This window comes from Acanthopagrus latus, chromosome 15 (assembly GCF_904848185.1).
Source record: "Acanthopagrus latus isolate v.2019 chromosome 15, fAcaLat1.1, whole genome shotgun sequence".
Taxonomy (NCBI): domain Eukaryota; kingdom Metazoa; phylum Chordata; class Actinopteri; order Spariformes; family Sparidae; genus Acanthopagrus; species Acanthopagrus latus.
The window spans coordinates 24,614,330-24,641,915 of NC_051053.1; the positions used below are offsets into that span (position 1 = coordinate 24,614,330).

General features: G+C 42.0%; 2 protein-coding genes across 3 annotated transcripts; both read right to left on the minus strand.

Moving 5' to 3' along the window:
* Positions 1-6,137: 6,137 nt before the first annotated feature.
* mtx2 (metaxin 2) lies at positions 6,138-10,652 on the minus strand. Of its 2 annotated transcripts, none has more exons than XM_037124961.1 (10): positions 10,613-10,652; positions 9,489-9,536; positions 9,315-9,361; positions 9,141-9,213; positions 8,721-8,797; positions 8,449-8,541; positions 8,297-8,335; positions 8,082-8,207; positions 7,910-7,986; positions 6,138-6,993 (listed from the first exon to the last, which is right to left on the minus strand). In XM_037124961.1, the coding sequence occupies exons 1-10, from the start codon at positions 10,650-10,652 to the stop codon at positions 6,834-6,836; spliced, it is 780 nt and encodes a 259-aa protein (XP_036980856.1). In that variant the 3' UTR covers positions 6,138-6,833. The 2 variants fall into 2 exon arrangements, with proteins under 2 accessions (XP_036980856.1, XP_036980857.1); XM_037124962.1 differs by lacking the exon at positions 10,613-10,652 and adding an exon at positions 9,685-9,935.
* A 2,305-nt stretch (positions 10,653-12,957) lies between these two features.
* On the minus strand, positions 12,958-15,695 carry LOC119033778 (homeobox protein Hox-D4b-like). The gene is made up of 2 exons (XM_037124314.1): positions 15,197-15,695; positions 12,958-14,488 (listed from the first exon to the last, which is right to left on the minus strand). Exons 1-2 carry the CDS (start codon positions 15,636-15,638, stop codon positions 14,133-14,135), a joined length of 798 nt encoding a protein of 265 aa, XP_036980209.1. The 5' UTR covers positions 15,639-15,695; the 3' UTR covers positions 12,958-14,132.
* Positions 15,696-27,586: the final 11,891 nt, after the last annotated feature.

Consider the following 27,586-nt stretch of genomic DNA (forward strand, 5'->3'; position numbering starts at 1 on the left):
CGAAGAGATGGAGATTTTGAAAAACACTAAAAGGCAAATAGAAGGGGAGGAAAACGTTAACTTTACTCAGTCATCAATACTCCAATTAAGGTAAAGTTGAACGCAATGTGAAGAAGGAAGAGAGGAGAGGAGGAGAAGAAGAAGAAGAAGAAGAAGAAGAAGCAGCCTGGGGGCTGAACATTACCAACATTAGGTTACGTTAGGTGACTTACTGAGCTAATTAGCTATAAGGCTTTTTTTTTTTTCCTTCTTATCTAAAGATTGGTTTGAAAAAAAATCTCCTTTTAAAACCTTCAAGGTTAAAAATAAGATTCTCAAAATCAGACTACATGAAACCTTCAGTGCTTTGTTACGAAACGTATCTGACACGAGAAGTTCAGTCAATAAAACTTTACAGCTGGTGTGAATCACAGCTCACATCTCCTTTTGTAAAAGGACATTTAAAGAAAATGAAAATTAATTGAACTTTGTTCTGGTTCAACCCGAGTGGTCAAGTTAAATTGAGGCTCTTGGTTCACTGGAGCTTCCAGGTGTCATCATTAATGCACGCTGGATTGTTGAAGCACTAGCAGGCAATTTACACTCTCTGTGTCACGGTTGTGGTCAGTGATTTCCCAGAGTTCACTCTGTGTTTCTTCCTCCTCTCTCATCTTTCCACTGCTCTCCTGCTTGTTTCTGTCTCTCTGTCATGTTTGTGTGTGTGTGTGTGTGTGTGTGTGTGTGTGTGTGTGTGTGTGTCCTGGCGTAGGTGTGATTTCCCCTCCTGGCTCAGCTCGTCTCGCACATCTTGCTGCAATAAGCTCGTCGCTCTGCCTCTACACACCTGCCTCTCATCTACTCATCAACCTGCAGCGGATCTACTCCGGCTGTTTATCCACTCTTGGCCAGACTGATGTTCACCTCCTTCCTTGTGTGTCCTTTTTGTGTGTCTGAGATTCTGAGTTGCAAGAAATGTCACATTATTTAATCCAATGTCAGTAAATGTGCACAAAAAATACATTTCTCTCAAAAAGAATTAGTCGTTTGAAATGTTAATTTTATTTCACTTCACTTATTTTTTTAAGGGAATCGGTTTGCTGCTCTTTAAAGTAAAGTGAACAGATTAAGATCTGCACGACGGTCCACAAAGACTAGTAGAACTGTGAAGTACCACAAGTGTGAGAACACGAGAGTCTGACACACTGAATGTTGAAGCTTTTTTTGAAGTAAACAGCAACCTGCACTGAGACAAATCTGCTTTTTTTCAAAAATGGAAATTGTGACTTTAAGTGCTTCTGCATCAAAGCAAATGTATCAGCGTAAACTGTGAAGGAACACGGTCAATTAGAGGAGACGTTAAAATCAAGAGGGAGGAAGGTAAACATTGGAACTGTGTGTGTGTGTGTGTGTGTGTGTGTGTGTGTGTGTGTGTGTGTGTGTGTGTGTGTGTGTGTGTGAGATCACGAGGGGATGGACTGCGAGGAGAGGAGAGGATTATCGACACAGAGATAATCTCTTTATTCCACTCAAATCTACATCGCCTCAGAACAAAAGTAGTGTATGAGCGATGCACCTTCACTCACGACGGAGACGAACGTGTGCTGGAGGAAACACGTGCTCACAGATACAAACGTCTACCTACGCACACACACAGACCACACAGGCGTAGAAACACACAAACACACACACACACACACACACACACACTTATATCCACTTATTCTGTGATGCTGCAAGCTGCACAAAACCAATAAATGTAACACTGTTGCTCCCTTGGCTTGATATTCGCGCTCCGCTTTGACCAAGATTGCAGCTTTATAATAAGAGACGGTGCAGGAAGGTTTGTGTGTGCTTGAGATCGTCTGTATTCGTGGTTAAAGAAATAAAGAGTAATGTTTTGACATAATCTGTTTTGTCTGATTGACAGAACAGATGTTGGCGCGTACGTTTCTGCAGAACACGGATATACTGAAGCTTTCTTTCTTTAACTTTCTTTATGCTCAAGGTGCAAAAGCTGCTTGTTAGGCTGATAAATGATCATGTTCTGGCGTAAGCTATATCTTTTATAAATCACTTGACTTTTCTGGCTTCTGGGGGGTAGTTTCAAATATATTTTTTCCATCTATTTTATTATAATTATTGAATCAAGTCCTTTAAACCCTTTGCCACATTATTTTCAGTGGTAATATGATATTTTGAATATGTGTTGTGGTAGAAACGTATATAGATGCCGTCAGTGCTGTAATGCAGGGCCCCCTCGGGCGTTTCTATACTTTATACTTGACCCATTTCTTGTGTATATAGCTCTAAATTTAGAGGTGTTTTCATCAGTGAGAGGGATTTAAGATATCGTATGACTTGCAACCCAATCGGCAGAATAAATGTTTCGCTAAATGGAGCGACACCTGCAAGCTAGTTCAGGCAGACAGCTCCAGCTGCACTGCTACACAGATGTGACATGTTGCACTCTCCACAGTCATCCACCAAAACACACACTCTCGCTCCGCCGGTCAGTACCACCGCCGCCCTTCATCAGTATTGCTGCATGTTCTTTCAGGCCCGCCACCATCCCAGCATCCACCTGGGGGATTCAAGATGTTCTGGTCGGAGCCTAGACGCTGCTGTAACAAGCATTTCTAACGTGAAGTGTCCAGCTGAAGTATGTTTCTGCAAATCCCCTGATAGATTTGACATAGATGTAACGTTTGATTTCTCTCCTGTCACAACAATGTGCTCATGATCTGGTGAGGTTTACTCTCAAAAAACACTTTGTGAGGGGAATCGGAATACAAACTATTATTTGGTTTAAAATACCTGTTTTGGTCGCAATGATTATGGATGGAGATGTTCCAACTTCCCTTAAATAAAACACAGTCGGGCAGCTGGAAACGTCTGCAGGTCTCCTTAAAGATTTCCAGTGGCTGGTCTGCAGTCAGCCGCTTGACAGCCTTGTTGGCTCGTTAGAGAAGTAATGTGAATGTGATGTGACACGTCTTGTAAAAATGTTGAACTGACATGTATGAAACAATACTACGGTGAGTTAATGTTGCACTTCCAGGTGTCCTGACTTTTATTGTCTGGCATCAGTCCAGTTTAAAAAGGCTCACTATTCCCATAATGCATCTCAGTAACATCTTTCGCTTCACTTCCATCAGGGTTTTTGTCTCAAACAGATGTTTTAGCTCCTTGTGACAAATAAACTGAATTTCATGTGTAGCTTTTTATGCAAAAACACTAAACAAGTAAAATAAACATTTCCTTTACACTCAGTCTGAACACCACGTTAAGGTTGCGCAACACAGTAGCAACATCATGCTAATTCTGCTGTTTGTAATTATACGAGCTGAGTCATTATTCAACCACGAGAGACTGTCTGTGAGGGAAACAAGGGTTGTTTAAAGTGTTTGAACAAACAAGGAACGCAGTCATTAGGTTTGCTTTAGTTTCACAAAATTATACATGTGTGTCAATTTAAACTGCTTAATTTGTACTTATTTTCTTGCCCCTTGGTCTCTTCCTGACTGAATGAATGGGACTTGACAGTCATCCAAAAACCTTTTTGTGAGTAGTTTCATTCGGCTTTGTTCACTGAAAAGAGCAGCCTGCAAATAATTTTCTTGTTTTCTTGCCAGGAGTGTGCGACGCGGGGTCGAGGAGGGCAGGGTTTCCTGCAGCGCCGTCATTGTGCCGAGCCTCGGCAGGGCGGTGGTGAAAACGCCGCAAATGTGGGGGATTGTGTCATGTCGTATTTTGCAAAGTCAGCCACTAAATGTTAATGAAATTATTTAGTCTGAGTTAGAATGATTTCATCATCCTCCTAAATTTGCGAAGCTCACACACAGACAGACCCTGAGTTCAGCCTGGAGCCTCCAAATCACTAGAAGTGAGCCCCGGTGCCACCAGAGACGCCACGCTGATCCTGTTTATGTCAATGAGATTTGATTTTTAATCAAATTAAAGAACATGCACCGTATGCATACACATACATAAACCATCTCACCCACACTCACCACAAAACAATCTTCTCTTGCTCCTCTCTCTCTCTCTCTCTCTCTCAGAAAGTCCAGATTATATATCATGACTCACTCTGATAATCCTGCTGTGTAATTATCAGCCTCCAGTCGCATTATCTAATCTGACACCTCACAGCACATGAGCACACACCCATCCACACTCATGAACACAAAACTACTCTTGTGGTTTTTTTTAGCCATTTTAATAAACCCCTCATCATCTCTCTCTCACACACACATACACACACACACGTATATATCTGTACGAGGCTCTTTAATTACTTCCTAAAAACGTACCTGAGATCATTATTGAGCCCAAGTCTAAATCTGTTTGTGTCCGTGTGTGTTGTGTGTTGAGATTTAAAATAATTATTCTGGGTGCATCCAGACTCTGCAGCTCCCCTTCAAATTCATCAGGTTTTATTTATTTTTTATTTTTTTGCGTTTTGTTGCATCATGGCCCAGCATGCAACAGGAGACAGGGTGATAACCTGTGCAACCAGCTGTGTTACATGCTGATGTGATGTGCAGTTGTGCAGAACAGAAGCTGCTCGTATTCAAAATAAAAGCAAAACATCTCTGGGGAATGTTCACTGTCACACTTCTGTCACTGCGTCTAAATGTTCATGGGTGCACATTTTGTTTCTTTTTCAACTTCCTTCCACATGTCCTTTTATAATTTGGCCATAAATCCGCACAGCAGGTCATCACACCATGGAGTCTCTGCAGCAGCAGGATCATTTTCTGTCCTCTAGCTGCCCCCTGCTGGAGAGACTCTGTCAGTACAGTCAGACGATCTGCAGTCTGAGGAAATCGGTGCTCACTGCAGTGTCTCAAATATCAGAGTTATTAAGGCTTGTTCACCTTTTTTTAATGTTTGTTCTACATTTTCTGTAAAATGCATCTGATAAGCTAATCACCACATGCTGAACCTGGTACCATCAGTCCTTCAGTGCTCAGAGGCTTCAGCACATTGAGCTCCTCGCTTTTGTAATCAAGCTTTGAAAAGTCAGAGATCTATTAAAACTTGAGTTTGGGGAGCACATGAAGGACAGTCCAGTGTTATAGTTACATGATAAAGATGACAGACAGGTCAGAGAACCACCAGATGAGTTGATGGTTCTCTGTCTGCAGGCCTCACTGCCTCCCGTGGTCTCTCCCTGCAGGAGGGCTGAGATCAGGACTCATCTGGTCTGACTGGAAGCTTTATAAAGCCTCCAATCTGGAGTCAGTCAGCCAGTCACTACCTTTTTATCATACAATATTCCCCATGCACCGCTCATGTTGTAAATTATAAACATTTATTCTCTTTAGCTCAGTGTTTCTTATCTACTTTAGTTGAGTATAATTAATTGCATTTATTCCAAACAAAGGACAAATATAAGGTTTTAAAACGTCTCTTGTTGTGGGTGAAGATGTTTGTGGCACGACTCGGGACCGGACTTTATGTGACTTACCCCAAGAAATAAATGACTCGGGATTACATTCGCATTTCATCTATAAATACAGTACATTGAGGCTATGGGGTCATGAGGCTCTTGGTGGCCCGAGGCTCCAGTCAGCGGTCTCAGGCTGTGAACTTCTTCAGCACGATGCACCTCTGTGTTTATTTCTCTCTGTCTGTCTGTCTGGTTGTCTGGCTGATGACCTGTAAGTGTGCAGCGTTCGGCCGCTGCAGGTCATCACTCATGATGTCACAGCTCCTGGAAGTTCAAAGGTCACGCTCTGACCTCACAGGAAACCTGGTTGACAGACACTCGCTGCATCTGTCGCACACACACACACACACACCAACTGATCAACAGGAGGGTAATCAGAGGTGATTAGACGTGACCATGGAGCTCGTCTGAGACCTGGAGGCAGGAACACGGTCAGCCGGGTGTGAACTGAGCTCCACACCAGGACTAAAAATAGATTTTGATATTTTAATTAAAACTGATTTCATGTGTTAGTTGACTTCAGTGTTGGAGCATATCTAACCATCCTGACAACGTTTGCTTCAGGTGAGAATCATGATTTAATTATCAGAGCATCAGCTTACAATATTTCTGTTCATTGATAAAACATTACGCAAAACATGTCAAAATTACAAATCTGTTTTGGTACTGTGCACTCCAACACCAAATAATTAACAGGAAACTTGTGTTGAATTCATGACATTTATTTTTGTAGGCACTTTAAATTCACACAAAGAAACAGTGGTGGAAAAACTTAATTATCATTATGTTCATGTGTTTTTGTACAGAAGAAAAGCAAGTATGCCTGCCTCGCATATTCTTACAAGCTTCTAAATTCCCCGAAAGGAAGAAAAAAAATCAGCAAAACATTTGACTTCAAGCCCGAGTCCTGCTGTTAAATTCATACCAACGCTCTGTGAGAGTCCGCAGCTATCTGTAAATGCACTGAGATGCATGTAGACGGCATCTGTGTGTGTGTGTGTGTGTGTGTGCTAACTCTAATTATATGGAAAAATAAGAGCATATAAATAAATCTTGGCCTCTGGGTTGGGAAGCATCCACCCTGCTGAAGTGACCTTGAGCCCCGTCAGACCATCTACAGCCGGACTTCTGACCCTCCTTCAATACATGTGATGTTAATACTCTTAAGAATGATCTTTTCTCTGATTTTTAGGGGATTATACTTCAACTATGATCCTCTGGACTTCTTCCAGCTGCATGCAACAATGTACAAGCAAGAAGCAAAATGGAAAGCAAGATTCACAATGGGACAGGTATGTGAGTATGAGCTGTTTTTAGCTTCTTAGTGCTACGTTGAGGGAATAAGGGAGGGAGGGACAGAATGTACAGTGTGAGATAATACAGGGAGGTTCTTCTGCGCTTTTCAAGAGCTCTTGTCTTCAAAGTACGCCTGTTCGATGCGTCTGCAGAAGGACAGCAGGTTGCTGTAGCTCTTGATCCTCTCTGCCAGCTCTGTGCTGGTCAGTCTGGTGGTCAGTATAGTGAAGAGGTGACCGAACACCAACGCATCCAGTTCTGTGGGCCTACAACACACACACACACACACACACACACACACACACACACACACACACACACACACACACACTTGATTTGTTACTGCTGAAATCAACATTTCATTGACTACTTTTACTTTCATTCAGAGGGGGAAAAAGGATTACATCAGCAATAACATTTTTAATTTGCTATAATGCATAACGAGCATTTTAGCATCAACATATTGGTCATTAATTATATCAGGAATTTTATCACATATAGTTGAAATCTGAACCAGAGATGCACCAAGTCTCTCTGCCTATAACAGGAATCATCCTTGCTTCTACCAATCATTTAAAATGGCGTCTTTCACTCTGCTGTATACAAGAACTAAAATGTTCAAAGAAGCCATGACATGAACTATAATCATACTGTAATGTACATTACAAAGAAATGATTTGTCTGAAGGCATTTAAACGCACTGTGTGAAAGAATGTCCACTTTCAGGCTATTGGGTCATTACAGTAATGTACCACAGGGTGGTGCTAAAGAGAAGCTTCCAGATGATTTAACACTTATTTCCTTTTAGCTTTAATTTCTGTGAAGGACAGGTACACAGAAGAGGACTCAATATCTACATTCTCTCTATAAGTACTGACAAATCCCCCGTCACTATGCCAACATGATGCTGTTCTGCAGCATTTCAAGAAGCTGCCAGTACTCTGTTGTAGATTCTGGTGCCCCCTGTGGACAAAAGTGGTATGAGCACCACTGGCTCTTGTCTTGAGGATCTTTTTCTGGTCAGTGCATTTGTTTTTATCATTATTTTTCATTTTCCATTTTTCTCTTCTTGCAGCTGCATTCGACCAAAAATTTTAAAAAATGAGACAAGTTCATAACCACATAAAAGTTCCTGATTGTACATTTAAATAGTGACAGACAGACAGACAGACAGATACGTACTGTTTATTAAAGAAGAACGGTTGTGTTCCCAGCCTCTGTGAGAGAGCCTGACAGCACTGACTCACATCCTCATAAACCTGTAACATATAAGAAAATGAAATAGTATATGGGCATGACAACGACCGTAACGCATGTGAGACATCAGAGAATAACTGTCAGGGTGGCTGCCAACCTGCTCCAGGGTTTTTCCTCCCCAGCCGATGGCGTTCATCTTCCTGCGAACCTCATACTGCTTTTGATAGGCCAGGATGTTACTGAGAGGCCACGAGTAAGGACTGCTGTATCTGGGGCGGGAGATCTATGCAAAACACATACATACGATTAATAATACTGATAATAATCACTGCCAAAACTTAATTACGATCATCTAAAGACAGGTATACACACCTCAGCAGCTGTAGCGTCATCACACCACTGGATATACAACTGTAGAGAGGAGAGGAGGTGTGAATGAGAAAACATCACCCACATATATTGATAACAACTGTGTGTGACTGTGTTGTAACAGAGTATTGATTAAGCTGTGTGTGTTTCTGTACCTCAGCAGTAAGCAGCATGTTGTTGACCAGCTCCATATACGCTTTCATTTCAGCTCTCTGAACATCATCCAGGCCATCGCTCAGAGAATGACCCTGAGAGCACAAACATGGGCACAGAATATTTTATTTTTTACTTCTGACCTTTATATCAGTACTTTTTTTATCTATCTAATGACAAGACTAAGAAACTACGAGTATTCCACTAACATAATATACTTCATTACATCAGTGACAACAAGTGATAAATGTCTTAACATGTCACTAACACACACCTTAGCTTTTGTGAACTGCACTATCGGCCCCAGTTCTGACACCACCTGGTTTCCTACTTGGATAAAGGGAATCTTACCTACAGAGAGACAAAAGAAAACACATGCACAGAAGCAGACGATTAAAAAATGACAGTTATTTTTGAAGGAGAAATCCCAAGAAATTAAAAAGACAGCAGTGAGTAGGTCTTGGAGTCTTATCCAATCAGAACTGCTCTTAGTTTCAAGTACTGGGACAGTCCAGACCACAAATACTGAGACATACATGGAGGTCTTTACAATGACTACATGACTTTACAATAAAAGACAACCTAAATAGTTTAAGACGTCTAAACCGGCAACAGTGACGACATATTGGGATCTTAGCAAATTCTGGGATTCAACTGTTATCATAGCATGATGCGAGATGACATCTGTACTGACCAGAAGGTGACATGTATTCAGCGTTTGCTCTGCAGGCCACCCGCACTGGTAAGTTGCACATCCTGAGGTAGGCCTGCACAGGAGAGACGCAACAGGGCCTGTTAGTGACTGAAACTAGTAACTGATCCACAAGACAACACAATGATCAGAAAATATTCTACAAAAACACTTCACCTGAACAGCGAGAGATGAGGCGCAGTCTGACAGCAGAATCTGATCCTCTGTATTAAAAAAAACAAACAACAAAAAAACAACAACACCAAAGCAATGTCGTTAATTAGAATTACAGTCATTCCTCTATGGAGACAATTCATACCGTTTCTCCATTTCAGACACACACTGACTTACCCTTCAGTGGTTGGTACAAGGTTGCAGTTTCAGGCCAAGGCTCAGCAGCTGTCAATGTCAAAAACATACAGACGTACGATTATAAATGTGAAGTTGGCTTATCGGGCTGCTAATGCTGCTGAGTAGCTGTTAATATCTATTTCATTATTTCAATACATTCATTATTAAATCAATGTTAAGTTGATTATAATCCTACTGTGTCACGCCCCCCACAGAGGCCCAGACGCTTCACAGCACATAACCCTGAAATGAGTGGCGTTTCATACATGAAGCCTAAATTAACACGCTAATCGGACAAATATTGTAAATATACACTTTTCACAAGTGACAATAAGTTCTCGGGAACCGTTCAGGGGGGTTCACATCAATGCCAGGCGTTTATAAAGCCACAAAAACACGATTTAAGATGAAGGAGTTTAAGTAAACTTCACACAAACATATACGAGCCGTGTAAAATCCAAGATGGCGCATGTTTTCTTCTCGACTCTACTGGAGTGTTGCTCAGCGACGCTGCGCTCACTACCGCCGCCGGTGGCCACCAGTTGTACTACAGCAGCCAATGGTTCAACACTATTATTGTTGCAATACAACTCCAAGCCACAAGTTGCTGCTACGAGCACACCAGAGGAAGAAACTACTCGCCATATTGGCTCTTCCGATGATCAATACATTTTATATACTTTAGCTGCTGCTTCACTGGAGTGATCCGTGTTTTCATAACTAAATACCGGGCTGTCATCGACTTGAATCACCCTAAATCGATCCTCCGTTAAGTTACTCTCACATCCTTAGTTTGTATCTTTAAAGGATTATCAGAAAATAATTAAATTAGCTTTATATGCCCAAAACTGGTTTTATACTGGCTTAGCCATCTAGGATTCAAAGCCAGTGTGACAGTTCTGTACCAGAGCTAGCCTAGCTAAGCTAACATTTGCTATAAAACAGTATTAACTGGACACATGAACCCATCGTTATTGTTACTAAACAGTCCTGCTACGTGACCTTTTATATGTAATTAACTAATGTTACTAAAACAGCTGCATTGTAAATGCTAGCTGGTGTTAGCCGACTGAAGCTAGCTTAAAAAGCAACAATAGAGGCACGGAGCAAAGAAAACACGTTACCTGACAACTGCGACACGAAGGCCTCCGCCGCAAGAGACATGGTGACGTTATGATTTCTTTATCGATAAATATTAATAAATATAAGGACAGATGAGGTCAATTCCACTGCATGCAAGTTTAAGGGCAAGTGCTTGTTCTGCAGTCACCGACGGGTCCGTCGGCGATTAATGTCCCGAGGAATAAATGTAACGCAAACTTTAGTTCCGCTTTACGCCTAAACTGGAGAAATGTCCTCTGTGGTCATTGCGTTTGGGGGATATCTGTCATATTAAAGTATACTCGCATATGTGAGTGTGTAATGCTGCATTTTCTCCAGTCTGTGGTGGTTGGTACGTTGGACAAAATAACAGAAATACTCCATAAAGTAGTCCTCTACTGTCATTCATCTACAACAGCGATTTTTTTATAGCTTTAAAATGGTCAAAATCAGCTTGAATCAGATTTGACACAGTCTCAATAACTGATCATTTAGGCTTTATAAACAGTAGTGTGTACAGCTGATTTGGATGCATGACGTCATACAGGTTTTTCTTTTGTTAACACTTCCTGATAGGCTACTAATGTAGTTAATGGTAAAATACGATTACATCATGCATTGTTCTCACCCAGTGAAGTGCACACTACAAAAGCCATGTGGGTTGTTTTCCTGTGCCAAGTCTAGAGATGTTACTACACGGTCTTTATTTATTTATCCTCCAGGCTACGATGCTTGGTGCAACCAGCAGGGGGCGTCCCTGCTTCACCACAGTCAGACTGCAGGGGGAATGCTGGGGTGATGTACAGAAGCCAACATGTACCACCAATCTTTGGCATCACAAAAAGGATGTTTACAATGCAAAGATTGCAAATCACAGGAGGCTATGGCACAATGTATGCTGTTTAGTTTTGTGCTCAGAAGAGATAAATCCTATTTTATTTGTCATATTTCTGTCAATTTTACGAGTAGGCTATGTGTGGATGGTCTCCCTTTTTTAATTGTTTGTTTAAAAGTGCACAGACTTATATAATCAAACAAATCCATGCACAACATAGGATCTGAGTAATGAATTCCAAGTCTGGTGTTTTTTGGGTTTCACTGAATCTCCCACAGCTGAGCGAAACCAGTAAAGCTGGCCCGTCTCTCAGCTCTTGGCTGCTGTTTCAAATCGCAGACATGCGCACCTTCAGAAGCTTTTTCGTCTGTGAGTGATCATTTGACCTTCTGTGGTGGATCTCGAACATGTCATCGATATTCCTCGTTGCTCTGTGTCAGCCCCCTTTTTCCTGCACATTTAACCCCGTCTGGAGCGGAAGCCACCAATTAATGCCTCTCATTTCCCTCCCATCCCACCACAAACAAACACACACACGCACGCACGCACAGGAGATTTCTTTCACCCAAAGTAACCCGCGTCGCCCCTTCGCCGCGTAAACAGTGCGTAAAAAGAGCCTCCGAATGAGTAGGAATCCTTTAAACCATGCCAAGACTATTCATGCATACCTGTGTGTGTTGCCTAAACTTAAAAGATAAACATCCAGGGTGTTATTAATAAAGCTGAAATTATCAATTCAGTTTTATTTATATCGCACAAAATCACAAATCACTGTTCCTCAGTGTGACACTCTCATGGAAAAGGTTAAAGCAGGTTGGAAAATAGAATATTATAATATATGAAATTCGTCTAGAAAAAATTGAAATAAATATTCAAACGCAAAAGAAAATCTTGAGTTAAAGAAGTTCTACCTCCACTCAGTGTGTCTGTAGAGCTACTTCATCTCTGTCTTGGCTTCAGAGCGCAGTTAAAGCAAACTGTCGCTCCAGTGATTGAACGTTACGCATCACAGTTTATCCGCCGAATAATCCGGAGCACATTTTAAATCCTCCCCCGGGAGAAGAATCCTCCCATTTTTTTTTTTAAAAAAAAAAAGCTCCTCTGCAGAAAGACATCGCGGACGATCCAGCTATTAGTCTTGGCCTGACGCTCCGTTAAATCAGGGCTGCGGCAAAGATCGTGTATATTACAGAAGATCGCTCTGTTACAAAAAACCCATAAGGCCCCTCAGGCGTGTGTGTGTGTGTGTGTGTGTGTGTGTGTGTGTGTGTGTGTGTGTGTGTGTGTGTGTGTGTGTGTGTGAGCCCAAAGACGAATATTGCGAATTTCATAACTCATAGCTCAGAGAGTAACTTATACGTCACTTCCGTCGACGCTCGCTCACCATCACGTCACTCGTCAACACAGAAAAGAAGTCATCTATCCTCCGCTTAAATACGCGCACCACATGGACAGATGGCGTGTGTGTGTTGGTGTGTGTGTGTGTGTGTGTGTGTATAAATGAGAAAAATATTCACACACAAACTTTTTTTTCTGTAATTTGTATCATCTAAGTATTTTATCAAAACATTTCCACATATAAAAATTTTACACTGAGAGTTGTTTTTCTCTCACACATACAAAAGGAGAACAAAGATGCTGCTACAAAGAATAAAAATATGCTTCTAAATAATACAAATATAATAAGTACTGGCGAAGGCTATTATAATAATAATGACAATAATAAAGAGAACACAATAGCATATTGAACTGGAAGAGAGAACACATTCCTTTAAAAATGCAAAAGCTGTTATGTTGCTTCAGAGAGTTTTTTTTTTTCAAAGCTCTCAGTGCTGAATCAGATAACAAAAAGGTTTTTTTGTTGTTGTTTTTTGTTTTGTTTTCTTCAGAAAGTTCGTTAAAAACCCTGTAACCCTGAGAAAATATGTTGGATTTACAGTCGTGCACCAAAACAACCTGCCTCCATTTTAGTGGAGGCAGATTTTATTTTATTTTATTTATTTCCTCCTGTATGTGCGTTGAAATGTGTGACTTCCCCCCCAAAAAATAAGTTCATTCACCCTTTGGATATTGAAATAAAACAAAACAAACCTGCATGATATGGCTGCTCATCCTACTGAATATGTTTTTGGGATGCTCCTCTATGTACAAAATAAATGCTCAGACATTATCGATCCCACCTTCCTGCAGCTCTCTGTTCTTCTTGTTTCGCCTCTTTAAGCGCCAGTTTTGTGGAAACAACATTTTGGTAATGTGCATATTCATAATTTACGCTTAGGTAGCTTCTTTATTTTAATATAAGACCCTGTATTATGTTTACCCTGTAGAAATAAAAATTAAAAAACCCTGTTTTCTCCAAAAGACACAAACCTCTCCTGGGAGAGTTTTGGCAAGACTGCAACCGACAGGCACTATAACGCTCCAACAGCCGCCTCGACGTGTGAAACGGTTCCTGTCAAGACCATCTGCAACCTCGAAGTTCACCGAAATTAAGACATTCATTCATTCATTAAATATATCGGACGCTACACAACAGAAAGAAAAAGATTTAAAAAAAAAAAAAAAACCTTCAAAGTAAAAGCAGAAATAAAACGCAAAGGGGTTCATAAAGCGATACTGAGGCGGACGGATGGATGGCCTGGAGATTTAAAGCGAGTAAGAATAGTTTCAGTCAGTTGTGGAGAGTGAAGGCGCTCAACACGGCGGCGTCACACGGTTATCACCGCCTTCACGCTGCTGTCGTCACTGCTGCTGCTGCTGCTGCTGCTGCTGTTGTTGTTGTTGTTGTTGTTGTTGTTGTTGTTGTTGTTGTCCGTCGCCTTCTTGTTTTTGCTCCGTCCTTTGGTGTTGGGCAGCTTGTTGTCCTTCTTCCAGCGCATGCGCCGGTTCTGGAACCACACCTTCACCTGCCGCTCGGTCAGGCAGAGCGCGTGGGCCACCTCGACGCGGCGGCGGCGCGTGAGGTAGCGGCTGAAGTGGAACTCCTTCTCGAGCTCCAGGACCTGCTGGCGCGTGTAGGCCGTCCGCAGCCGCTTCGGCTCCGGACCCACGTGGTTCGGATTGACTGTAAACAAACAGACAGACGAAAATACATAAATAAATAAATAAATAAATAAATAGAAACGAGAAAAAATAGTAGGGATCATTAAAGCGTATTTTACGATTTATGTTTTCTCTTGCTCGTTTTTTTTTTCGTTTGAATTATGAATATTATTGTTAGCCGATTTTTACAATGGTGCACAACTATACCATCTACACTAAATTTGGCAGAATTAAACTAAATTAGACTCTAAATTTTGCGGTTTTATATTAAATTAGAAAAAAAATGCAGGTATTATGGTGCGGCATTTTTCGTGGTTTTGCTCAAACTTTCTATTTTTTATTTTTTTTTTTTTTTACTGGCAGCTCTGTGTTCTGCCGCAGCATTGCACACCAGACACACACACATACACACACGCATGCACCACACACACACACACACACACACACACACACAAACGCTGTGGCAGGGCCATAAAACTTTATAGGGGTTGTAATTCTCTCCGACTCTCACTAAGACCATAAATAACTCAACAACAAAAAGGGGGCCTGCTTACAAATGGACAAAATACTAGAAAGAAAGAAAGAAAGAAAGAAAGAAAGAAAGAAAGAAAGAAAGAAAGAAGAGCATCTGGCAAAGAAGAAAAAAAAACATAAACATGTGAAACATCAGCCTGAAACTGGAATGATGAGCGAATGAAACGCAGTGTGTGAATTATAGAGAGACACTCACTCTGTGCGACGTGCACCTTCTTCATCCACGGGTAGACAACAATGGGCGCCTTGTCTCTCCCCTGGCAGGCCGTTTTCCTCTGCACCTGAGCGGGCTTCGCGTAGGTCATCCAGGCCTGGCACTGCAGGTCACCCGCGGGGAACCTCTCCTTGCCGGGCGCCGCGTCTGTCCCCCTGAAGCCGGGGAAGGGCGCACCTTGGCGCTGCGAGTGGTCCTCTCCATCCTCCCGCTGGTGCCCCTGCAACGAGTGTTGGTAGCCGGTTTGTTGTGGTGTGTACGGAGGCGGAGGGGGCTGCATGGACTGATAACCTCCTCCATAACTACCACTACTGTCCTGGGGGTTGTTGTAATACCCCCCTTGGTCACTAAAATTACTGTAATCTTCTTCACAAGGCGGGAACTGCGGCTCAGCATATTTACAGCTCACCACGTAGGACTCCATGATTGATTTATAGCGAGGTTGGTAGGAGAATACTAATTTTTCTTTCTCTCCCCTCTCTCTGTCTCTTTTTCCCCCTCTGGCATCAAGCCATCCTGCGGCTGTCAAATAGACGGACGGCCATGCGGGACACGTGACCCTGCGGGCGGCCAATCAGAGGCGGCACTTTGGGTTGTTTATGTCAGACGTAATGGGATAATTTGGAGGAGAGGTGGGGGGAGAAAATGCTCATTATAGGGCTAATGAAGATTTGGTGGCGGGGAAAAATGGTTCAAGAGAAGATGTTTGTGAAACTGAAGCAGAAGATTAAGAATCCAAATGGACCTCTTATTGAGTTTAATTACTGGGACATTAATTAAATGTTTATCTATCTATCTATCTATCTATCTATCTATCTATCTATCTATCTATCTATCTATCTATCTATCTATCTATCTATCATCCACTCCTCCCCACCCCCTCCCTCACACAGCAGCACCTATTGAAGAACCCCTCGGACTGTAGATTTATGACTTTTAGCTGAATGACTCTTTACCCCCACACAGATGGCCGGGGCTGAAAAATTAATCTGGCCCATATTGAGGGACGGCTCGGTCCATATTTGGCCTTGTAGCGCGTCAAAGGACGGGACAACAAAACACGGGCCGGTCAGAGAGAGAGAGAGAAAAAAAAAGACCTCCAACATAAAGAAAGAGATAAAAGGCTCCCAGACAGTGACTAGTAGTCTGCTTTGTTAGGCCGGGAGGTCAGCCCGAGGTGTCCCGTTCACCACCACCAACCAGCTCGGAGGAGAGGAGGGTGGAGGAGGGAGGGTGGAGTTAAAAAAAAAATGCATTGCTTGTCTTGGAGAAATGATGCTAAAGCGAGCTGAACGACAGATAAATGCGACAGCAGCTGAGAAATGAAATCAAGGTGAAGGAGATAAGTGAGAATATGCAAAGTTTGAGCCCTCACACGAAGACAGAGTCATTACGGCTTTTTTTTATTATTATTCCGTGAATGTTTTCGGTCTTTTGTCCGGAGGAGAGAAGCCATAAATCCTCCTCTCTCAGCCTCCAGGTTCTCCTCTCTGAGGATGCTGCTGCAGGTCTGACGCTCCTCCAGCCAGAACCTCTTAACGCGTCCTGCTGTATATGTGCTATTACTTCTGCCCAATAATCCAGCCGGTAATAATGCTCCAATAAAGAGAGGGGGAAGAAAAGTGTTTCTGGCTTGGCGGAGGGTATTAAAGGGAGCTCATGCAGGAGGGTGTAATGGGGGTGAGGATCTTGGCATGGCTGACAGAGTGAGAGTGAACTACAGCCTCTCTGGGCTTAATCTATCTGATCTAATGAGTCATTTGTTCAGAATGGCTCATAATGAATGACTGGGAATGGCTCATAAGCTACAATATTAGTAATAAAGTGGCGGGATCTCGCTGTTTCTGTCAGTTTGAGCAGTTTCCCTTTTGAGTCAGGCGGCGGTGGAGTCTGGAAACAGAACCCGGCTGCTGAATGAGTCCCTCGCCTCGTCTTCCACTGAGCTGTTATTGAGCGAAGCCCCTTAAACTATGTTTTCTCAATTGGAAGTGTGAGTGAAAACCAATGTGCTGAAGGAAAAAAAGAAAAGCACTTTCACATGGATTATTCTTCACAGCGGGATCTTGAACCACAGCTTCAAATTTGAGATATTTCACATCGTATTTATAGGAACAACTGAGCTGAAATACTTTGACATATTAGACGAGCTGCAGAAGGAAAAGATTTATCAGGTTTGCTTGTGAGAAATCAGATGATTTGTATTGTGTCACTGAAAATGGCTGACAAGCTACCAGACAGGTAATAAAGCGGCAGAATCACACATTTTATGTCCCCTTTGTTCATAGACAGCAGAGGAATAGAAAAAAAAACAAAACCTGAGTGTAAAATGAAAGGCAAAAAAACATATTTTGCATTTAGAAGTGCAACTTTTTTATTGAATTTTTAACCCACAGGAGAAATTTCAGCCACTTTTATTGTTCAAATCTTCAATACAAGACATTTAGCATCAAATTTAAATGAAACTACTTTGCTTGAAATGTTACAGATACATTGAGAAGCAGAATTTATCAGCTCTGTTTGCCCATAAGTACCCAGATCGAGGTAATGTGTTGGTGAAATTGGCTGATAAACTACCGAAGGAATAATAAAAGGTTGAATCTCACCTTTTGACCATTTTTAAACTACGGTTTAGTTTCATACTCCACATTTCCCGTGCAGCATTCTCCTAAACAACTGGTGAAGATGGGGAAATGTTTTAAAAACCTGAAACCTGAAGCTCATCCAGCTAATTCTGCAGAAGCCCTGAGATCCCAAGTTGATCTGAGAGGTTATTTCAAATCTTTTTTTAAGCGTTAGCACGCCGTCTGAAGTGGATGCATGAGCCAAACCGTGCATTGAGGGTGTCGATAACGTCCTTTCAAACGCTGTTCAGATCTCTGGGCTTCTGCATATTTCGATTACACTGGACAAGCATCTTTTGGGGGCGAATGTTTCTTTACGTTTTATAAGAAGTCCCCAGTTACATCTGCTGCTCAGGAGAATGCTGTGAAGCTTCAGAAATCTTTAGTTGGTACCAAACTTTACCTGACTTTCCAATGTCTGATTTATTTATTTTTTTTCATTTTTTGGGTGAACTGCTCCTTTAACTCATAAACAGCTGGGCAGTATGAGTTGTAGCAGTTTAAAAAGAGCACAGGGCCAACAAAGCCAACACAGTGTTAACAGTCCTCAGCCTTTTCATCCCCCTCTGCTGGCTTTTGATAGATGGTTAGTCATCGCCCATAGACTCCCCTAGAACCCAATCTGTGACCGCGGCAGCTCCACACACATTCGGTTCTACAGGGTATGTATAGGCGAAGGTTCACGTCACGTCACGGCTGGCTGCTGATGACTCCTCTTTTTTTTTTTTTCTTTTTTTTTTGCTGTTGACAGTGATTTACACTCACATGTTCTCACACAGAACCCTTTTCCCCCCCTTGTGTTTCTCATGACTCCAAAACACAGCAAAACATTCAAGCCTTCATTTTTTTTCTTTTTTCTTTCGGAGACGTTTCTATTGTTCAACATATGATGCATCAGCGTCTCTGTGTAATTGATGGAGACCATTAATGGCGTTGTAGCGTGCAGCATTTAGACATCAATAACACATTAAGGCACAGCGCATTAATTCTACTACACAAGTGTAATTACTTGTAAGCCAGAGAGACCGTCGTGCAGAAGACTGGCAGCCTTAACTGGACGAGCTGGATGTTCGGCTGAGAGATCTCGTCTTGTCGCTCAGCAGGAGAGTGATTTACAGAAGGAGGGAGGGGGAGCAGCTCGTCCTCTGGAGACTAAAAGTTTAAAAACGCCAGTGAAAGGATTTATGATAAACAGCAGCGTTAACAACACGTATAGATAAGCGGTGTTAAATCGAGTCGGCCGTGTATTGATGTTTGTACTCTCTCCATCATAATACAAGTCAGCTCGGCACCGCAAGAGCATTTCTAATTAGTGTGTGACCTTGATGGTAACAGCGCCTACAGCTCTCGCTTATAAATGCTGATGCCAGATTGGAAAAAAAATATAAACCCTGAGTGGGGAGAAAATTGTAATACTGTGAAGTCAAAATGAAAGATTTGCTTCGATAGAAGATGTGGTTTATGGTTTTTGGAACAATCGTCGACAACCAGGGAAAAAAAACTCTTCCAACTCAGCAACTTAGCCCAGTCGGACCGCGGATACCTTTATATTTGTACGTGTCGTCATTGTCGTTTCTTCATAATGTGTTTGAAATCACATGTTTATGACGTGACTTTCACATCGGCGTGAGTGAGGCGGGAATGGTGCAGTCACAGGTGTGAAAGCAGTGGATATTTTTGACAGGTGACCGCAGTGTTCCAACATTTGTAAGCGTCACATCGCGAGATGTTTTTAATGTGAGCTCGGGACGATTTCCTGCCATGTTTGTCACAACAAAGAAAATAATATCTTTGAGGGGGGAATCAGAACATCTCCAGCAGGAAAACCTGGTGTTTTTGAGGAGTCCTCGGGATCTTTGGCCATGTTTGCAGCAGCCAGAACGAGGATATTAAATGTCCAAATTGCATGAAAGTTGATTTATGAGCGTCTTTCCTAACTCCTAACCCCAGGTGTCAGTATTTGATGTGTTTGGAATTCTTACAGATTGGATTTTCAAGCCATGACATGATGTCATCCAAACCACAACCAAGATGGTTTTGTGCCTGAACCTCACCGGGTCACAAAGCACAGCAGTGTTGCAAGATAGAATTGCAAATCAAACCCCATGGAAATGTTTAAAAACTATATCTTCGGTTTGCAGAAACGTAACTCGCCAAAGATTTATTTTGGTTTGAGTTGAATGACGGCTGACCGACCGCAGTGCAAACATCTGCGGTGATCGGCTATTTCTGAACTTGGCCCGGATGTCGGATTAAAGTTAAAGAGAAGATTGTAAAGCTCATCTTATTTGTCACTGGTCTGCATCTGTGGAAGCACTGAAGGCTTTAACTGAGGAAGCTTGAGTGAAGATTACAGTCACTGTCTCCACACTGTTTCTGCTCGGGCACATTCTAAATAAATACAATTATTTATTGAGGTATTGATTGATCGATGCCCGGGAGCCACTGAAGGCACCATTATCCTCTTTTTTCCATCCCCACAGGTCACATGAACTCACACATATGCACATATACGGGTGTGTTGTGCGTGAGTACCGACTGTAAGGTGCCACAGAGGGTTTTTTTTTCCTGTTTCCAGCTTCTTGCCTCCAGCAGTTTTCTGAGCTCTGGCAGGGGCTCATGCTCATTTTGGCTGTTTACATTTACTGAATTCCCATGGTCGCCTGAACCAGGGGCTGCTGCAAAACCAGCCTGAACCATTTGTTGCTAAAAAAAAAAAAGAAAAAAAGAAAAAAAAAAGAAAAGCTGGTATGTCATGAAGTGAGAGAAACAACAAAGAAGAAAAGCAGGATGGTTAAACAGAAAAGAAGCTTTTTTAACAGATTTGAGAAATGAAACTGCGAAAGAAGCACTAATGCTCACAAATCCATTCATTTCAGGACTATTAATCCACGCCTGGGCTCTAAAAAAAAAAAAAAGAAAAAAAGAAAAGGACTTTGACCTAAAACTTTCATTTTTCACAGTTATTCCAGCCCAGAACTCTGCTGCTGAATGGCCCGTTTGGAGACCTGGAATCATTAGCTCGCGCCCGCTGAATGGGGCTGTGAACTTTTCCGAGGCCACAACAACAACAGGGTGATGTTTCGCTTTTTGAAAGAGCATTCTTCTTTAAGAATGTAGCCTAGCTGCCGTCGGGTCGAGGGAGGGTCAATCAGAAGCGTTGACCGCTGGTTCACCGTTTCATTAGTCCTCCGCTGGACAGGGCAACGCAGGGGCTCGAGCGGGGGACCACGCAGAGTTCACGCGGCCTGCGGGAGTCGCGGGGGCCATTGTTCCGCTGGTCTCTCTCTCTCTCTCTCTCTCTCTCTCTCTCCTGTATTATTGTTGTGTAAAATGCTGGAAATGTCTGGAATTAAATGGTTAAATCGAGATAAAATCTGGATTATTCTCCCCTTTCATCAGCTCATTTTTATTTTTTCACTCTCTCCCTGATTTCCCTGTTCCTGCCGTTTGATCACCACTCGTGTCAATTTTCAATTACTGGTACGAGAATCGATTAACTCCTGGACGATTATTCCTGGGAGCTATTATTCCTTCATTTTTTTTCCTTTGTTTTTTTTGTAAACATCCATCAGCTCTGCGTTCAGCCTCCCTTTAAATCTTCATTTTGCACTTCACGCACGGCTCCCTCTGAGCTCCGCACCGCCACAAACACCGTAAACAGCCTCTTTACGCAAACAGCTCATTACCCTTTAAATCAAACTCTCCGATATATCTCATCCACACTCGGCTTCTGGTGATATAAAGCCATTCAGATGTGCGCTTTTCTTTCTGGGGTCGTTTCACTTTTTCATCTTAGACAGGCTGACCGCCGGCTCACCCCTCCGCCCCCGGCCCTCTGCCGGGTCAAAGCCGAGCTGAGAGCAGCTTTAACCCGGTTTAGACATTAACTGCGACCTCCAGCCCCCTTTTTTTTCTGCATGGGAACCCGGCCGTGCACCGTCTCGGACTGACCACGAGTAGAAGCCCGTGAAAACAGTACAGACTGTAAATCAGGACGAGTGAAAAGATGAAATCATGCGGCAACACAGAGAGCCAGGAGTGTGAGAAGTCTGGATTTATTTTGTGCGTAAATTTAAATGTGAATCTGCGGGAATCTGAGAGCAGTGTGACATAAATCTGATACATTTATTAGCGGAATCATAAACCGAAAATTATATGTTATATGTTTCATAGCCTGAACTAATAGTAACATACATTAAAATTATCCAACGAAGAAATTATAATTATTCTTATTATTTAGCCTCGTTTTCTAAATATTTCATGCAGCAAACTAATAATTAGTAGAAGTCAGCAGAAGTTATACACCTCAAATATAAACAGCTCCATGTTCTACTGCTGGGCTGCAGAATATCAGACTATTTAAATGTCCGGTAATAAACGATAAATGCATCATTAATTCAACTTCAGTTAAAAGTTATTTCGCTGTTAATCAACGATACAAATTATTTAGTATTTAATGATAAGTTGCAACTGATGTTTATAATAATATCATCATGTTTTTAAAGCAGTTTTTTGTTTGTTAACTAACGTTGAATTAACTTTAATTTAACCATTTATCAGTGGTGGTTATTACATTGGCGTTTTCTGCCATAACAGCTGAATAAATTTAATAAAATTATGCAGTTAAATAAATGTCCTACTCTCCGTCACATTTAGCCACATTTGTGCACAATCCACTGAAGCCTGAGCTGCCAGGAAATAATCCTCCTGCAACCCTGAAGATGATTTGATTGAATGTTTAAACGATCAACGCGTCTGTTATTTTATTTTTATTATTTTATTATTTATTTATTTGCTCGTCCTCAGGTTATAAAATCATAATTTTCCTGCTCGTCATAAACTGGAGCTGACTTCTGTTTACAGCCGGCAGACGGGTGAAGCTCAGAGCGTCGTAAAGATTTAACATTTAAACTCCTGATAACACACACACACACACACACACACACACACACACACACACACACACACACACACACACGCACGCACCGATATACGAGCAGAATAGGAAATTACTGATCAAACTGCAGAGAAACGACGGACTAAATGATAAAGTTAAACTCTGAATCCTCTAAAATCTGTTTTTCTGACACAGTATCATCAGTTTCATTTTACTGGTTGCTGCTTTTTAAATTTAAATTTAAATTATTGTTATTATCTCGTTACTAAATTTTGGATTATGTCGTCAAAATCCTACAAAAAACCTGATCATTTTAAACATCTGGAGGAAGGTGATGCCGCTCCAGAAAGTAAAGAATTTAATATATCCTCATTTTAAAACACACACACACACACACACACACACACACACACACACACACACACACACACACACACACACTTGATGTCTCGTGTTAAAACAAGGAGCTTTAAAGACAAAAAAATAAAAATAAAAAAAATCCACAGCAGAATCTTTCGAATATTTGATATCGACCTGCTCTCTGCGCTGAGATTAAAGCCCTTGAATGTTTTTGATTATATAAAATTCAAGAATTTAAACGTCTTAAAAATCTAAAGTTTGATCTGAAAACTGAACGAAGCTAAATGTTTAAATAATCCTGCAGCCCTGCTGAGTTTTCTCACTCACTGACCGGTTGCGTTGATGTCGCAGCAGCTTTAGAATAAAATAAAATAAATTCAAAGATATAAAAATATTATTAACAAAACATCTGAAACGAACCGATTCGACGTCTTACCATTTAAAACACACCTTGAATTTCACCCAATCAAATCCTTGAGAGTTTTTGAATTTGATGTCCGGGTGTCCTCGAGGATGTTCAGTCAAAACTGAAACATTTGGAGTGAGTTAATTAGATTATATGTCGGACTACAGGTGGATCTCTGGACCCCCGCGCCCTCTCGAACAAGCGGCCCTTTGGGTGCCCCCCGGACCACAGCTTTAACACCCCCACCTCCACCTCTGCCGCACCGCCTGCCCCCCCTCATGCGCCACACAGTCATAACTTCATATCTGTGCCAAATATGAAAAGCAGGACGCACTTACTTGTTCCGTTCTGATCTCGCGTTATCGTTCGTTACTGTAAAATCCCGTTGGAAGCGGATCGAAGCTGATTATCGGAAGCGATCTTGTTGTTTCTCTCTGCGACACAAAGAGCATTCTGTTGATTTCGGACAAATATCGGCTACCAATCCCATCTGGCCGCCTGTCGGCTATTCTCTCTGAGTTATATTTTGGGGCTTGTCAAACCGCCGGCAATAAAACACACTTTATTACCGTCACGTGCTCGGGTTTTTTTTCCTCCTCTGCTCCCACGCGGGTTCATAAATTATTAGGTGCTGCACCGAGAAGCCACTTTATTCGATAATGGCGCCAAGGAAGAAAACACTTTAATCTCTGGGGGTGTGTGCTGCCGGAGATTAAAAAAATTAAGCGCTTTGTGTTCAGCTCTGAGCGGGTTTTCTCCCCTTGTTCGATTTTATTTGGTGTTTTTCTCTCAGTCTGTGGAGTTTTAATAGAATTATCCGCCTACTTCGGGCTTTTTATCTGCTATAATAATGAAACGAAAGACGCGCTCTCTGATAAAACCATGCTGGATATTTATGAAAGCTTCAGATCCCGTGCGTAAAAACGACATTTTCTGTGCGTAAAACCAAAAGTCTGCGTTCTGTCGCCCTTGCGTGTTGGAGCTCCCCTGCGGGGTTTTTAGCACTGCAGTCCCCTTTTCCTCCAAAACAAGCAGAGGCTGAGCGCTGTTTGCATTTTTCCGGATGTTTCTGGAATGCTGTTTGGAACATTTGTTTCCTGCTTTGATTTCCGTAAATGGGGAGCAATAAAGCCATAAAGTGGCTCTGTGAAAACACGCCGCGGCTCTCTGTGTGTGGCTGCGGGTCAGCCTCTGCGGCTGCTGAGGGCATCCAAGTGTCAAAACAACCGAAATAAAGCAACAGTTACGTGTAAGAAAGACATTTAGAAATGGCAACACTTGACATTACTTCATGATGCTTTAGTTACAAATGCATTGGTGATACTAAAATTGGGATATAATGGCATAAGACGGCTGGAGTTTGGCTAAATAAAGGCGCATTCAGTGAGCCATCTGTCCCCAGGAAAATAAACAGCGTTATATTTTAACCCTATTTCAATCAGCTGCAGCAAAAAGCAGTCTTTAGTTGTCATTGAGCAACTGTTTTTCTTCTTTTATTTAATAAATATATGTATAAATGTTGCAAAAATACCTCTAACTCTTTCAGTAACCGCGTAATTAACAGTTGAGCACATGAATAATGGCGCACAGGATGAGGAGAATGTGTTCTTTAGCAGATAAGATGCCGCATGTTCAGTAACAGCAGCGCTAGAAGAACCAGCTTCTTCTTTAATTTCCTTTAATTAAAAATGTGTCTTTTTAAAGCTCAGCCCACTTGGATGTGTGATTTACAGCCGCTCGGCTTGGCGTCCTGCCTAATAACGCCTCCCAGCTGCTCTAACACGAAATCACGTCCAGACTGAACACTGAAACTGAAAATGTCCCGGGACAAACACGGATCGAGGTGCATTCAAGGTAACTGGGAGAGGAGAGCTCTCATGCCCTCCAAGCTGAGTGAGCTGGAGGGTGAGGGGGATGAGATGTGGCGGATGGAGAATCTGTTTACTGAGGCTGGTGGAGGGAAAACCATCCACGGATCTGTTGCGCCATCTAGTGTTTACAGGAGACACAGCAGCGCCAAAGGACGCAGCAGGAGGTCTGCAGTGTGTGGCGGCTTAGAGAGATGTTCACGAAGAAGCAGCGTTCATATTAATATGATGAGCTGTCAGCAGCAGATTTTAAGCAGATCTGTAGTTCTGGAGGCGGATTTTCTTCAGCCGATACTGATTATTACCTGCTGCTCATGGCTGATACTGAAAAGATCAGCGATAATGTTCTGAAACGTAATGATGTGGACGATGGTTCGTGGATGCATTTGTTCTTTTTCTCCTTCTTTTTCTGTGTTCAAGTGTGTCGACGTCATTCTTGTTAAGTCCACAGAAGCAGCTTTGTGTCATCATCTATATCCATCAGCTGTGATGTTGAGATATATCTCTATAAACAGATGCCTGAATCTTTTTTTTATTTCAAGGGGCTCTGTTCTATAATATGTGGTCATTTAAATGTATTGATGACGTCTTCTGTGTTGAATGTAATGTGACGTGAAACATGAGGCTTTCTCTCTCTCTAAACGACCCTGTGGATGATTTGCTGTTTTGGATTTAGTTATTTAATGCAGCTGGACTGTTGATTTCCTTGTGAAGGACTCAGGTCGACAGTGTGACTTTATGCGCGCTAACAGACCAACAGCTGCTGACCTGAGTTCAGAGACGGATTCAACAGAGCCTCTTTAAATATAAGAGCTAATTTTGAATTACAAAAACAGAGAATAGTGCAGCTGTGAGGGAGATTTGTTAATCATTTCTCACTTTTGGCGCCCCCGAGTGGCTGTTAATAGATACAACATATTTCATTTTCTTAAAAAAAAGAAATAGGACAGAACTGCACATCCATCAACATCCATCACTTCAAATTCAAAGCCAGTAAGATGAAAAATAGTTCTATGTATAAGATGAAAATGCTATTTTTTTTATTGTTTCCTTTTCTGTGATAAAATGAATCGACTCAAATTCGATTTCATTTTGCAACCCAAGTGACAAATAATACTTATTTATACCTCACACACTTCTGTTTGTTATGATCGATGTGTTAAATCCAGTACAACATTAGATTAATCTGTGTAAAACAGTCTTTAAGCTTTTGGTTTTACCTTTTTTTTGTTTCTGTTACCTGTATCAGATGATGATGATGACAATGTCCATCTGCTTCACCTTAAACTGCTCAATTCTGCAAAAGACACAAACAAAACAATCAGAAATGCAGAAGAATGAGCTCACAGAAATGAGACATTCTGCAAATAAATCGACCGCTGTCCATTTTTTATCAGATCTCAAAATGTTGCTTTATTTTGCAGCAAAATGAGGTTTATTCAGTGCAAATTCAGGCGTCGAGGACAAACCTGCGGGTTGTTTTTCTTGGTCATAAACCTCTGGCTGAATGTGAAGTCCTGCAGGGACACAGAGACAGACGTGTTCTCAGGGGGACACAAACACTCTCGGGCTGTTTTTCTGTCTCTCTTGTGTCTTTTCTGTCCGTCTCAGGCGCTAAATTTAATGTTTAAGTCTCCGTCTCTGCGTCACTGTCCTCCCCGTCTCCTTTTGTCTCTTTGTTTCTCCCTCTCACACACATTGACACATAAACCCACGCACACACACACACACACACACACACACACACACACACAGATCTGCTGCTGCATTGCAGTAGGTTGTAAATACTGAGTGACAGCTGAGCTTGACTGAGCAGCACCAGTGAAATACTGTCTTTGTTTCTCTCTCTATCTCTCACACCCCACCTTCTGTCCTCAGGAGGGGGGGGAGAAAAAGAAATGTGAAATTCAGGAAAGGAAGAAATACTGTCTCTCTGTCTCTTTGTCCATCTGACACTGAGGCTGCCCTCATAAAACCACAACGTCAATGAAAACAAAAAGCCCGGAGGAGAGGATTCCCTCTGTCTGATTCCGTCCATCTGTCCAAGTGCGTTTTTATGGAGGAGGAACGAGAAATTCTCTTTGACAGAGGCCCCGAAATGTTTCAGGAAAGCAGTGTGAAGTGGTTTCCAAGCCTCGAATGGCGAAGGAAGACATTTTCTGATCGTCTGCAGAGGGCAGGAACCGTTTCACAACACCTAAATAACCATTTTGGGGG